This window comes from Megalopta genalis, chromosome 2 (assembly GCF_051020955.1).
Source record: "Megalopta genalis isolate 19385.01 chromosome 2, iyMegGena1_principal, whole genome shotgun sequence".
Taxonomy (NCBI): Eukaryota; Metazoa; Arthropoda; class Insecta; order Hymenoptera; family Halictidae; genus Megalopta; species Megalopta genalis.
The window spans coordinates 13,785,073-13,800,373 of NC_135014.1; the positions used below are offsets into that span (position 1 = coordinate 13,785,073).

The following is a 15,301-nucleotide window of genomic DNA, read 5'->3' on the forward strand; positions in this document are numbered from 1 at the left end:
TAAGTTACGCAAGGAGTGGGGGCAGGCGACGCATGCGCCGAGAATCCCGCACAGCGACGTGGCGCGTCTACCGCGTGACCGTTATACTTAGACTGCGGATTTTATGCATTTATGAGAAAAAGTGAACAGGCCGAGTAGAAAATTGAAAAGACATCGGAAGAATTTAAGGATATTGTTACATTATCTTCAACTTATTGCGATTGTTAAAAGGGAAAAGATATATTTTCATTCAATTTATATCGCTTACAATTAATTTAGACAACTTTTAGTTTGCATAAAGATCCGCAGACCGGTTATAATTCCGAACTGCAATCGCGCAGAGGCCTTACGTCGCATCGCGATCGTAGTTCGGAATTCTAACGTACACCCGGAAGGCGCGCCGCACCGTTGCGCGGGACTCCCGGCGCATGCGTCGCCTGCCCCCACTCCTTGCGTAACTTATTTCCCCGACTACGCCGGTTATCAACTGTAACGGGCAAGCACAGGTAGAGCAACGAGCATCATAGTCTGTGTTACACGTGTTACTGTCCCCCCCATTGTCTGACTGATTGATCAATGTAATTGATTAGAAACCAAGGAATGAGGAATCGGCGGGTGACGTGGCTGTTAATGTGTTGCAGGGGGGGTGGGACGCAATCGGAAGCATGTTGGCGATACAACTGGTCAAGTGGTGATGCAGGGTCCAGGGCGTTTTTCGTGCAGACTCTGCGGAAGCGTTTACAAGCACCTTGCTTCGCTGACCCAGCACCTTGAAGTGCATCGCAACCAGACAACCTGCATCCTATGTCACACCACTCTCAGTCGTAGAACCGACCTGCGGCGTCACATGCGTCTGAAACATAACATGCAATTGCAAAAAACGATCCAGAAGCAGCGCAGCTCGAAAAACGAATTGGACTCGTAGATTTAAAAATGTTGATGCGCCGAGGAACATGCTTCTCGCTCCGCCCTGGTTTCTTTCTGTTTTTTTCTTTTTTTCTTTACCCTCCCGTCGAGTACTCGCGCGTCGATTCTCCACCGGTTTAACTATAATTTTTATATTATATATAATATATATTATATATATACAATATATAATATTATAAATAATATATAAAATAATATATATTATATAATATATATAATGTAATATTTTTCCTTTCCGTCGTCGTTTACGTTACGTTACGTTACGTTTCGTTTCATTTCGTTTCCTTTTCATTCGCGTCGAATACAGCAGCAGCAGCAGCAACAACAACAACAACAACAACAGCGACAACAACAACAACAACAACAACAACAACAAACTACGTCGACCGTTCCCCCGTCTTCTTGAATCCACCTTCGTTCGATTCGCGGGCGACGCTTGCGCGTCCGTCGACTAAATTGCCGAACTCCGCACGCCGAAGCCTAGCACGGAATATAGAGTACGTTTCGTTGGAATGGAAAAGCGATCAACCCTTGACTGGTATTTATATCGGGCTCGCCGGTGGCTTCAACATCATTGTGCTTTCGTGTCGTGTTCTATGAAAACTTCGATATTATTTTGTTATATTATACGCTAGCTAGGAATCAAATCGACAGCGTTTATCTAGAGATAGATTGACGCTAAAAACCTACCGAGCCGATTTTACAATTTATGTTTCAAAGTTGCTGATATTATGCACGCTCTGTGGTAGAACGTTATCGAATAAATTCCTTGACCCAAGCACGCATACATTATAATAAAAATGGCGAAAGTTTGAACGGACACGGATATTTATTTATTAGTAAACGGGGAAACCGCATTAGTTTGCATAGATTATTGAACGAGTGCGGAAGTTGCAACGTTCTTGGAACATGTAGATCTGCGAAATACATCTAAAGTAACGCCTCAAATAGGTCGTTAGTTATTGGAGGTTGTTGTAGCAGTTATTAGCGAAAGTGGTAACGCGAGTTGTTGGATTTGTAGCGCCGAAGCGAGACTTGAAACCTTAACTACTGCACCTATTAAAAGCGGTCTGCGAGACCGCTAATGTTTATCGCGTTATTGTGGACATAAGCATGATAAATGAGAAAGATCGAAATCGATTCTTCTCACTTTGCACATCGGCGATAAAAAGTAAACCAATTTGGAGAAAATCGGTTAAATGGTAGCGAGCGTATTAAAAACGTTTCTTTTTTCTTACAATTATATTAACACTACAGATGACCAAGTGATCGATGCAGTAGTTAAAGCAGACGGGGCGAAATAAAAAACCAACAGCGCGTAAAAGAGCAGGTCAATTGATTTGACCATTTACGATCTTAAAAATAAAAATATAACGGATCAGCAGCCGCTCTTCCGAATGTTAAAAGCGCAAGGTCGAATTTCCACGCAATTGGTTGAATTTATGCGTGCAGTTTTTTCATCGTTATAAAACAACACACGTTAAGTTACTAAAAGAGCTCGGTGGGTTTAACACGTTAACACGTTCACACGGCAGTTTTCATTCGATGTTCCCACCAGTCGTCGTTTTCGCGGAAATCGTGTACCAGCGAAGGGTCGAACTCGCCCGGTAGATTTTCCACGAAAAAACTGTCCGTGCGAAGGCTGAACGCGATCGATGCGGAGCAGAATTCGTTTCGCGGTCGCGCGCGTCGAAGACGGTACTTCGGAATACGTCGTTACGATGACTTTCTTCTTGGACACCCGTTGCGTCGCGTGCTCGTAATTGTTGGCGTTAACCGTCCGCCGCGAGGATCCTTGGACTTTCGAAGCAGAATTACGAGGACAGTAACATGAGACTTAATTTATTTATCGTTCGCCGATCTCAGATTCGTAGTGTGCAACGTCCAACAGCTTGCAACGATACGATACGTTTTACGCTGTTCCCTCGACGAACTACCGACGCGAACGACCGGACCTACAATTAGCTCTAACCGTTACGTTTCCTTTCCCCGCTCGCGATTTCGCCGATCGGGGGAGATACACCTTTGTTTCGAACAAAGCGCGAGTTCTCGCCTAGCCTCGCGTACCCGGAACACGATATCTTTAGTTAAGAGTGTGCAAGCTCATCTTCGATTCCGTATCGATTCTAGTCATTAATGTACGGCGCTTCGTTACTGTACCGTCGCTGAAACATCGCCCGATTGCTCTTGTCGCATTCGAAATCGCCGGCGACGACAGATTTTGTCCGATCGATGTTGCGTTCGCAAAGAAGCTTAGGGTATACATATATATATATATAGTTTCTTGGAGACCGAGAACGACATGATGAAACAGTTGCTCGACGAGCGATCGTTACCAATGACGCGTAAAACGAATATTCTACGTTAGTTGACAAATAAATAGCGTATAGAGACTACATTGTGAGATGTCCATATCAATAGAGAGAAAGAAAAACAGAGAGAGAGAGAGAGAGAGAGAGAGAGAGAACGATAGAGACAGACAGAGAGAAAGAGAGAAAGAATGAATTACAGTGTTACGAACGCGGGTCACGTTATGGAGAAGAAAAGAAAAAAATCAATCGGAATGTTGCACCGACTCTGTTTACACGTCCGTTGTTCGCATAATCGACCTTTTCGTTGCGACCAAGATGGATTTTAGCTGCTTCGATGGAGCGCATAGACAGTGCCTTACACTCGAATAGTTTTACAGATTTACAGTATTGACTTTCCAGATGTTTACCACAGTTGAACGCGTATAAGAGACTATAAGAGAACCGACAATTTTATTCCTTTGTTCTTTTCGCCGGTGGCCTCGTGTAAACATTGTCTCTGTGTGTACGGGATTCGAAGAACATTTTCGAATGCAACAGAATTTCGAGGATCGTACGATCCGGTGCGTGGAAGCTGCGAATCCGTTCTACGGCTACGACCCTTTCGTTGCTTGCGCCCCCCCTCCCCCTATTACCGAAAAACGCCATTTCCCCGAGAGACTTTCGATTTCGATCGAACACCTTTCGACTCCACTCCGTGGTTTCGACCGTTGGTCGGTGGACCGCTTTCACGGTGCAAGGAGCAGAGCTGGGCCGACTTTATCCCCACTCCTGCGACCTTAAAAGTTTACTTCTGATATAGACCGCTAGGCGCTTGAGATAACTTCCGTACTATCGTCGAGGGTTTCTACTGTGTGTGTACGAGTGCCTGCGGTGGTCACCACAGTAACACCACTGTAGTAGTATCGCACTTATACAAATGTAATTTAACGCTATGCGAAACACGTGTGTCGTACAATTTTCAAACAGCTGTCGCTCATAACCTAGCGACGCTATCGAGACCAAAAAAATTTTGAGAATATAATTTGAACGTTCTAGAACATCGTTTTCTTTGTTAGAACTCGATGTCTCACTTCTAAGTATATTGAATTAACTTTGAACTCTCGGATGACGAGTGCCGGGTCCATTTGGACCCTGATTCACAAACATTCCATCTAAATTCTAATTTTGTGGCGGTCACATGTAGTTGCTAACTATTAACATTGAAACTAATGAAAGGATTAACTCTGGTCTCGACAAAGAGGTTTTAATAATGTACGAATGAAAATTAATCGTAAAGATCTGAACGGATCTAGCACGGATCTGCCATATAAACGCTCGAGAATGTTCGCCGTCCAAAGGTTAATATTATATTTTCGAAGACAAAATGTGGACCCAATTTCGACCCAGCGTGACAGCAGAGGGTTAAGAAAATGATGTATCGATGAGTACCGATGTTTCGCCAGCGCCTCCCGCGGGAACTCGCGGAAGCGAACTTTTAGCGTCACAGAGATTTTGGGGCGGGGCAACCGTACTCGGTCCACCTCTCATTCGTACGCCGTGGTCCTTCGCATTCGCTCCAACTTCAGTTTCCTCGATGTCGAGAAGAACCAAACGCGAATATTTCGAACCCGGGAGCTCTCGGGTCAACCGAAGAGAACACGAACGCGTGGGATGATCGGAACAGATTTCGGAAAAGCTCGCAGCTTTCTCGCGAGCTTGCGAAAAAAGCTCTCTTTTGTGATCGCGATTTAACGATCGATTGAAAAAGTCGAACTTTTACGTATTGGCTATATTGTGTACCGCTTTATTGCGATTCGTTCGATTTCCAATGATCAACGTTGCTTGAGTATCTTATGCTATAAGCCCTATGTGTACGTTGTTATATTATATCCAATAAATAAACAATGTTTCATTGACGTGTAATTGATAATTACGATGATAAGCAAACAAAATGAAAAGAAGAAGAGAAAAGCACGAGCCTCTTAGAGAAAGGTTTCGAAAGTTCGATTTTTGTTTATGTTTCTCTTTCGATCACGTAGATCGGCAGTGCCGCTGTTATTATAGTTTCGAACGAGATCGATCGATTGTGCGCGCGCGAGTGTACTTTTTTCGTCGATTTCGCTGAATGATGTATGCAAGATGAATTCGCCGGATTATTGAACACGCCGCGCAGTGGTCGATTCGTTTTAAAAATGGGACACGTGTATCATTTCTGTCAGGTAATGACATAACGTTATTATCGATTTCTACCTTTTTTTTGTATTGGTAAATCCATGTGACTTGTTATCAGAGGGTCTAATGTTATGCAAAGCATGACGTTGTTTATGGCTCTCAGACAATAGAACTAAGAGGAACTCGAAAGAACTCGCAGCTATTTTTAGATTAACCCCTTAACTTGTACGCTCGAGTCAATTCGAGCGCGCTAAACAGGCCAAACTGTGCACACTCGAGATAATTCGAGCGGCGTTGTATTTTATGCTGCTATAATTTTTCACACATTCGAATATAATCGAGAATTGAAAATAACGATGTGAGAGCAAAGAAAAAAAATCGTTTTATTGATATTTATCATTTACATGGGATTGTAAGCTATAACACTTATTTATTCAGGAATAAAATATAGCCTTTTCCCATGGAACAAAAGCGCAGCATATCAAAATTCTCCACCAAAAGAAAAGTTGAATCAGGGACGGTAACAAATGGAGACCTTCGAGGATGTGGATTTGGTTGGATATTGCTTTATCTATTTCCAATCAACGGCTATATCTTCTTCTGAACTATCTTCAGAATCGCTACTATACTTATCACTTTCTTCTGAGCCGCTTTCCGACAGCGTATTCAGATTCAGATTCTGATTCGCTCATTTTTCAATATATATTTTACTAAAATATAATGTAAAATAAAACGTAATAATAATAATAATAACAACAACAACAACAACAACAATAATAATAATAATATTCTGAAAATTAGAAATCATACCAATCGTATAAATATCCAATATACTCAATTTTACTTTCTGTAATCACACAAAATGACTGACTGTCTATAAAGATACACTTATCTTTGCGCGCCGTAGGTGCTTTCTTTTGTTTTATATACAGTTTGATACACAAGACTGCATTCTTGCATTTCTGCACTCGTGACGACTGACTGCGATCCGTCGTAGTATTTTCGTAAACTTCGACTGACTACACAATCCGTCATAGTATTTTCGTGAATTTATATATAAAGGCTATTGTTTCTTATATTTTACGATTTAGTCGTGAAATATCAAACACTTGTTTCTCTTCTTTTATAGTTAGACCAAAATCTTCTGGAATTCTACGACTAACGGAACGTCATTTTCCCAGTTTTGTTCCACCAACACCAAAAAAAGAAGCTCCCACAAGATATTGCGCTGTGTGTTGTGCTAAAAGGGATAGCAAAGGAAAAAGGAAAAGAAAAGAGAGTCGTTACATGTGTAATACTTGCAATGTTGGGCTATGTGCTGCACCTTGCTTCGAAGTATATCATACAAAAGAAAATTTTGAATAATTTTTTTAAATAAATACTAGTATTATTATTATTTATGTTGTAAGAGTATGAATAAATATTTTCACCGATAAAAATATGTTTTTTCCGAAATAGCAATTCGAAAAGAAAGATAAAAAATGTCGATGTACGTGTAACATTGCAATATTCGGCTCTTTTCTGCAATGTGGATCAAAATCCAAAATTAAAATTATAATTTTGATTATTTTTGTATTTGTTTAATTTTTTTGCCAAGACGATGTTCTAAATTGTGTTTTTCTACATAAAAAAAAAAATTGATTTTTTTGACCGGTTTTTTTTCAAAAAAAAAAAATGCGCGTTAAGGGGTTAAGAAAGAATTCACTGTAACAGATTCCAACGAAGTTACGTACCAATATTCAAATTGTTTGCCGTATTTCATCCGCTTTCTAGCTAATTCTTCCATTATCGTAATTACACTGCGAAGTGTACGCATTTATGGGGAAAATCTATAGGCGAAACATAACAGTGAAGAAATAGAAAGAAACTAAAAATGTTGATGTGTTAATGACAACTTATGAAAATTATTTAAAAAGAGTAACGAGATCGCACTTGGCTCCTACGTCTTGCAATTGACGCAGTCAATTTTTATTTTGCGTACAGATCCGCAGTCTTTTTAGAATCGATTGTGAAACCATTATTTTTGGTTGTTTAAACAATCAGGCGCATGGTTATTTTGACAGAAGAGAAACATGATTGTTGAAAATTTAAGTAATCCCGAATTGTTTCAGTTTTTCCAGTTATTAGAAAAAGTATACGTATTGGACAATAATAAATTTACCTACAGTAACAGTTATCCACTTTATCCAAAACAATTTCTTTCACATTTCTCTACCATTTTCTATGAAAATCGACCACCGCGCGCCGTTCCCTCGACGAGCAAGCGTGTACCGTGCAGAGTTCTTTTCTTCATTTCCCTTGCCGAACAATGCGTTTGTCGCAGGATAAAGCACTTAGTCGTAGAATTACGTAGATTAAAAAGCGTAGTTGTTCGCTGTTAAGAATCGCACGAAGCTTCGATGAAGAGAAAAAAAAGCTAGAAAAACGAATGGGCGCAGTCGAGCGCGTCCGAGAGCCTGAGAAATCGAACGAACGTGTGGGAGAACAAAAGAGAGAAAGAGAGAAAGAAAAAAAGAGAGAGAGAGAGAGAGAGCTACTCTTTCCGTGGAATCAATCGCGTCGGATTCGTCGCGTTGTAATTAATCGAATGTCAAGCGGAACATGTACTTGATTGGTGCGAGACGTATTTCTCTTAGCTCGTAATTCTTAGTCAGTAAGGTATGTAGAGCGACGGTGTGTAAGTTTGTATCGTGCCGCCGTGGGATAGGCCGGCCGAGCGATTTCACCAATTTGAATTGAACAGATCTAGACAGAGAGACAGCTTTGGCCATTCTCACGGGCACCGTTTCGTAGTCGTACCGATATCGAACGATGCTTCGTCCGTCGTATCCAAGAGAGTCAGTGCATTTACGAGAAACGATTAGTTTGCAACAAACAAAACAATCGTCCGGCGAGTGTCAGACAGTGTTCGCGAACGAAGCATGACACGGGTGAATAGCACACGCATACACACAGGACAGCAGACAGACACACACGGTATACTATATTATACATATATATATATATATATTTCGGTAAGATCTTTTTTTTTCGTTCCGACGCACCGCGTGCCTCATAGTCTCCCAAACTTCTTTGGCTCGCAGCATCCTTTGGAGATCCCAAGAATCTTTGCGCTTTGTCTATCGGGGCGGTGACAGCACTTTCCAAATCGACGATCAAATAATCTAGGGCTTCTACTTAACCAGTTTTAGCTGTTGCCAATCTCTTCGAAAAGCGTGCAGGCTACTTCGATTATACCGTACACGTTTGATTTTTTCTTCGTATTTCGTTCAAATACGACACTTACGTAAAATATCTAATTTAACACTCAGCCAACCGAATGGTGAGATCTGCCGGCTTTGAAATAAGCCGCTGGGGAGACCTCTCTCACCTTTCTCTTAGCAACGCGTTGCCTTCTATACATTGTTGATCGGATCTTTTTTTTGTTATTTAGTTAGACCTGAGTTCTAGTTCACCGCAGTTCTTTACATTTACCACTGCTACGACAAATATATGAAAGGTGTCGGTCGTGCAGACCAATTATATGTCATACTATAATATTCTTCGGAAATGCACGAAACGGACGAAGAAAGCAGTGTTATATTTTCTCGAATGCTGCTCTTTTTAACGCGTTTTTAAAGTCACAAAAAAAAGATCAGATAATAACAGAATGACGTATAAAAAGTTTCTGCTTCGCGTTGCGATAGAATCGATAGAAGAACGCGAATATCAAGATTTAGACATCTTAGAGTAAGAATCACTGAACACACAACGAAAAGGATAAGACCTGTCGCAGGATTTCAAGAGGCACGAACTTGTACCGATCGTGACAGGCGATAAAAAATAATATCCTCACTGAAAATGTCGAGTACGTTCCGTTAATGGAAAACAATGGGTATACGCGTTATATTTGCCAGTTTTGTAACGTTTCGTTACATATACTTTCCTGTTTCGAACGTTACCACACTTTAATAAAATATACTAAAGCTACATAAAACTTGAAATTATATAATTTATCTGTAATTTTAGGTTTTACGTGAATTAAGAAAATGTTTATTATGTTATTTATTTTTAATTCCATGTTTTGTATAAACTATGTATATAATATAGGATATCATCACCATTGAATGTAGTTGATCGTTTGAAATCAATTTTTTCTGTTCTGATATGAGCGGTAAAGATCTTTTTACAAAAGAAAAACGCGACTGTGGCGCACGAGCGGTTGGCTAAGTGTTAAAACGAGGTTTTTAGGGTAACGTAGCCTAATGGTTTCTTGCGGGGTTGTTATTTCGAAGTTAGACACGTTGTAGGCTCGCAGCGGGCGAACAGTTCGACTGCAAATAACTGGGAACCGAATTTGAACGTTTGGCCGCCATGTTGGGAAACTATGATGTACTTGAACGCGCAGATCGCATAATGCGACCGCCGCAGATACCGTCGATCGTCGCAAACTTTTCGTTTCGTTTCGAGAGATTCTGTTACGTGTACGTACTTCATTGTGAGCTTGTAAGTGAACTTCAAAGGAGAAGCGGTATAAAAACAAAAAAAAAAACTATGCTTTGAAATGTTATTACAGCAATGTAAATAAATCGATTTACAATGGAAGCTTCAGTATTGATGTTTTTCACGGCGGAACGTGGAGGACGTCGCGAGAGCGTATACGGTATACAGCGTGCGTGCTTCGGCGTACTTTTAACCCTTAACGGTCGCATTTACCCCCAGAGAACCAGAAATGACCGCCAAGAATTTCCATTAGCAGCGACTGTTGTATTTAACACTAGAACTATCAATATTTTTTTATTTAATTTATATTAATATTTATATTAATATTTAATTTATTTAATATATATTAATATTTTGTATTCAATATTTTTTTCTTTTACAATTTTCCTGACGTTGTAAAAATATTTCTGGGAGAAACTTTTAGGTACGCTTCTTTGTTGAAGTGTATATTATAATATAAATCATACGAAATTGTAATGGATCCAGTCTTGGCATTGTTATAAAATAATATACATTAGCAGCGTTTAGGGCTGGGTGGTACTAGTGTTAAATGCTGCGAGAACAGTATGAATATTGCATCGTCGACCGACCAAGAGCGTCGATTTATTCACTAGTCACTGTTTAGTTATGCATTTGACTCTAGATCTATCGTGTCATCATGTTCGTTTGTCGTTCTAGTACAATTTGCCAATTTCAGTGCTAATACACTTATTATTTAGTCGTTGCTTATTTATTCGCTTATTATTTACTCTTAACAATGTTTCCTTACCGGCCAGCGAAATCACGAAACGTACGTATACCCTTAATACGGAAATGAAATTAGCACCAGCGAAGAAGGATAGGAGTTTCATTCGCATAGTTTCAAATGCAAACGTTTGCATCGAGGATTCTGAGTCTGATTCTGACTGTGACAGCGATAACAGCGAAACGAAGAAAAAAAAGTTCGACGTCTTTGAAGCAGTAGCGACGAGAATTACCGATTGGAATAAGAATGTCGATGAGAATTGTTGGGATGACGTTACGGATATCGACAGTGATCGAGATATCTTTCACGAAGGAATTACAAAAGCGATACGATTTTTCCAATTATTTTTTGCCGACGATCCCATAAATAATATTGTATACAGGATACAAATGAATGTGCAAACGATCGATTAACTGCACAGGTTCGAACCATAAGATCTATTTGGAATACACGGAGGAATGTTGAAAAGAGAGAATTCCTTGCGGTTTCATCGCAAGAATGAATACCATGCCTCTATTAAACGATAAGCACGAACATTGACGAACGAACGAAAGTAAGTTATATTCCTTTATATAGAAACACGTTTACCAGAGAGAAATTTATTTTTTGGATGCTCCGTTCGAAACAAACCCCTTCTTCCGACAAACGTTTCCAAACATATTTTCAAAAGGCTTGTGCTTCCTTCGGCTATAACTTTCTAACCATGGTGTACCGAGTAATCGCACTATTTATTCTATCATTCCTTATCATGGAAGTGTAACGTCGGAACGATTAAGTAATCCAGAGTTACCTGTATATCGTATATAAGCTGCCAGAATACGTTCAAAATTGTGTAAGAAGTCAATGGATAAGACGGACAAGGATATCGTATGTATGCCAATAGGTATTACACGAGGCACAGAATCAGCAACAGAATCGCTGAAAAGGATATATGTCGTTCAACCGGCACGATCATAGTACCATGGAAGAGGTGTGCCTACAGAAATGAAGGAGCTAAAGTTTGCCGCATCGAGGAAACGCAGTTTCTTGTCGCAAAAAAAAAACACATTAATTATTAGCAGCCTGGAACGATAAAACGGGTGGTTACCTTACTCGGCGCTTGGAGTAAAACGGAGATAGAGAAACTGTGACTGTGAAACACGAAAAGTCCTCGACGCATTTGCAGTTCGTTAAAAAATATTAATTTTTCAACTTACAGGTAACATACAGATGCAATCGCAAAGCCAACATAACATTCCCCATATGAAGGACCGACTCGATGGGAGGTTACATATTCTTCGCTCGGGTAAGAAAAATGATTGTCGGGTATGTTCCGACAGAATGAAAGGCAGAAGACGAACCTCTATACATTGCTCGACGTGCATCGGAAATCCACCGCTACACATTGGCGATTGCTTTGAAAAGTACCACACTCTACTTAACTTCAAGCAATAATTCCATTTAGGAAATAGAAGCTCGATCGTTTTACAACACTTTGGACCAAACAGCTTCGCGTGCTCGACTTTCAGAAATCAAATTGCCGAAGGCTAACTCGGACTTGACAACATGAAAAGTGTATAGAGTCCCCCCCAAGGTGTTAACACCATTGTTTCATATGCAAATAAATCAATTCCATAATAAATACTCTTTCTGTTTCTTATTGTCACAAGTAGTTTCTATCTGAATTCAATTCGATATTCTTTCGGCCCTGCTGACGCATACTGTAATTAAACGGTATCTCGGCGGCTAAAGATTAACTGTCAACAATATCTTTTCGTACTGCTGGCATATAAACTGAAGCAATATAAACGGTCGACCGTTAAGGGTTAATTAGTACTGGCGTCTGACAATGTTGTGCTTACACGTTGCGCGAATCTGGGAACCTGCACAAACAATTCTCAACTAATTTATTGCTCGTGAAATCACCGCTGAGATTCTTAGAAGCTGATCTGGATATCAACGGATTACGAGTGTTTGGTTTTTTTGTTTGTCAAGTTCTATATAGTTTTAGACCAAACACAGGTAATCTCGGATCGAGAGGATCGTTGATCGAGGATTTACAGGAGCAGATCTAAGAGTCTCGGTTCGTCGAAGTCCTCGTTACTTCGTATCGATTTATCGATTCACCAACGAACCAACAAATTGCGTTTAAAACAATAAACACACTGACATCGTTTGCTTCAACATTTTAATGTTTTCCTCCTTCGTTCGAGTTACAATCTTGCATCGATAGGTGAATGGTAGTAATGCACTTAAATGGCTATTGATTATTTTACGTGAACGATGAACGATCGTAGAGTAATTTTGAAAAAAGACACGATCGAAGCATTGAACGGGTCAAAATTCGAATAAGAAATAAATAAACAAAACAAAACAAAACAAAAACTATGTTGTTCGTTATATAGTGTTAGTTATAAGAAGAAATGAATTTATAGAGTTACACGCAAGGACACCGGCATGGAGTTTGCATTCGCCAGGATCATTCTGCGATAAATGCGGTATTTCGTTTACGACGCAGCACGCTCTTCTACGGCACATAACATCGAAACACGAAGAAACACGACCTTCTACCGCGTACTGCAACATCTGCGAGCGATTTTTTAAAACAAAGTGGAGTTTGGCCACTCATAATAGCAAATATCATAGGAACTGAACGAGCACAATGACAGGTCGATCTTCCGTTCGATCGTGAGTTGGAAATTGTGAATTGCAGATTATAAATAGCGAATTGTTTTCGGATCGGGTCTCGTTTCTGTACCGGCTTTCAAAAGTTTCGTATTACCGATAGACCAAAAAAGAACGATACGCATTCGTAGCGCAAACGGATCCTGTCGAGAGTATCGTATCATCGAAACTGAGAAACACTAAGGCTCTACGGATGAATTATTTTATTAAATATTTATTTCAATTCTAGATGTAACCGTTCTTCAATCATATTGAGAAACAAAGATGATCGTTGAGTCCTTGCAAGCACAGCGCGCATGTAGTAACGTTGGAAAATATCTGAATATTTTCGTGGCTGATCTTGTACATTTTTTTTTAACGTTCGTGTCAGCGTATCAAACTGAGGAATGTCGTTATTGTAAGCCTCCCCTCAATGCGAGTACCAAATGCAATACCGATCCACCTTGAACTTTATAGTCTTGCGCCGTTTTGTCGTCGCTCCTAGTAAACAACAGAAAACATTTAGTTGTACTTATCCTATAGTATATTTTCCCTGATATATCCAAGAAACCACGTTTCTGACCGCGAATCGAATCCCAAAGACACAAATACGTTGCACGGTTTATGCAAATTATATAAGTTCATTGTAATTATAAGATGCATTTGATTCACAAACAAACAAACAAATAAAAAAAAAAACTTGAATAAATAACGTTGAAACATCGTGATTGATGGAACAGGGACATGGACACCGAAACTACTATACGAGTCAGGTTCAATTAGGACAACGGAAAGTCACTTTCCAGAATACGTTCCATCGACTCCAAAGAAGATGAACGCTACAAGAAGATGTAAGGTTTGCGCGACTAGAGGACTGAGAAAGGAATCTCGATACTATTGTGCTTTTTGTAATGTAGGATTATGCGTAACGCCTTGCTTCAAGAATTTTCATACCACTCAAGACTACAAATAAAGCATTCGAGCCTAATTCTCTCTACGAAGAACATGTTTCTTACACAACTGTATAAATATTTCTACTTGCAATTATACCTACATTTGCTTTCCAGAGAATATTAATCGTTGCTGTTGCGGAGGTATACCTTCCTTCTCTTCCACCCTTTCCTTGATCCTTTCTACTTTATCTGTGGGTTCTATATCTATTTCGATCTATGAGAACAACAACACACTCTTGATAACTGTAAGTCTTGCAAGTTTGCCTATCTTTCAACAAAATACTGTATTTATATAATATAAAGGTATAACGACACAATGTATATAAAAATGTAAACTCGTTAAATCGATTAGTTATTAACAATACATCAGAACGTCAAGTTTTCTATTCACGAATGATAGAAACAATCTTGCTGAAAAAAATGATCTTGTTACTTGTTTTTGAGATGTACATTGGAAAACATAACAGCACGCTCATAACAGCGAATCAATGGAACGTTTATAATATTTTGCAAATTACTTGCCTCTTTCCCCGTGAGAGTCTGAAACAAGGTTAGAATATACTTTTCATTGGAACTATAGAAATTGTATCTTTAATTCCGCCGGTGATTGTTCTTACCTTCACTTTAATCAACATCTTTCACGTGTTATAAAGTAATCGAGTAATTACTATGAGATTATAAATTAAATATTGACACAAACTTATACCGTGGATCACCTGTGCTTACAGTAAAAAATGCAATTTTGCTATAGTCGGTTGAAGCCAACCATGTCCCCATCTGACGGTAAATTGTGAACTTAAAACCTAAATTCTGCACATATAGTGGTGTCATTTGTGATCACAAATACGTTTTATTGTAGACTAACTACTCCGTGTGTTTTCTTGGCACGCATGATTTTAAATTTTAAATTTCATTGTACGATGTTTATTTAGTATTTTCGTGTCGCATATAACCTTATACAGGAATGAGTACATCATGCACATTACACATGTGAATGAAAGTCCTTAACCACGTGGTAATTAATCTATTTGTACATCTCGTATGTGATTCGAATATCTAATGTGACCTTGACGTTGAACGTTTTAAAAATGTTGATGCTTCGCTATTGT

The 15,301-nt window shown here is 39.4% G+C and overlaps 2 protein-coding genes across 11 annotated transcripts in view; one reads left to right on the plus strand and one right to left on the minus strand.

Annotated features, from left to right (window-relative positions):
• Nucleotides 1-14,310, plus strand: part of LOC117219280 (zinc finger and BTB domain-containing protein 6) — a 41,263-nt gene extending 26,953 nt beyond the window's left edge. For 2 of the 10 annotated variants that reach the window (XM_033468292.2, XM_076518565.1), the window contains exon 6: nt 1,214-5,113. In XM_033468292.2, the coding sequence (XP_033324183.2) occupies nt 1,214-1,506 (293 nt within the window). In that variant the 3' untranslated portion in view covers nt 1,507-5,113. Of the gene's footprint in view, nt 1-620; nt 1,125-1,213; nt 5,114-6,498; nt 9,954-11,794; nt 12,752-13,979 lie in introns of those variants that run through there. The other 8 variants (XM_033468298.2, XM_033468303.2, XM_033468290.2 and 5 more) reach the window with 4 other exon arrangements.
• Nedd8 (Nedd8 ubiquitin like modifier) lies at nt 12,747-14,984 on the minus strand. Its single transcript, XM_033468314.2, has 4 exons — nt 14,810-14,984; nt 14,715-14,732; nt 14,294-14,406; nt 12,747-13,740 (listed from the first exon to the last, which is right to left on the minus strand). The coding sequence occupies exons 1-4, from the start codon at nt 14,825-14,827 to the stop codon at nt 13,653-13,655; spliced, it is 237 nt and encodes a 78-aa protein (XP_033324205.1). The 5' UTR covers nt 14,828-14,984; the 3' UTR covers nt 12,747-13,652.
• Nucleotides 14,985-15,301: the final 317 nt, after the last annotated feature.

Excerpts from the sequence above, each read along its gene's own strand:
- Nedd8 (XM_033468314.2), bottom strand. Across the intron at positions 13,741-14,293 it reads ATATTCTCTGGAAAGCAAAT|GAGCGACGACAAAACGGCGC; the intron begins GTAGGTATAATT and ends GTTGTTTACTAG.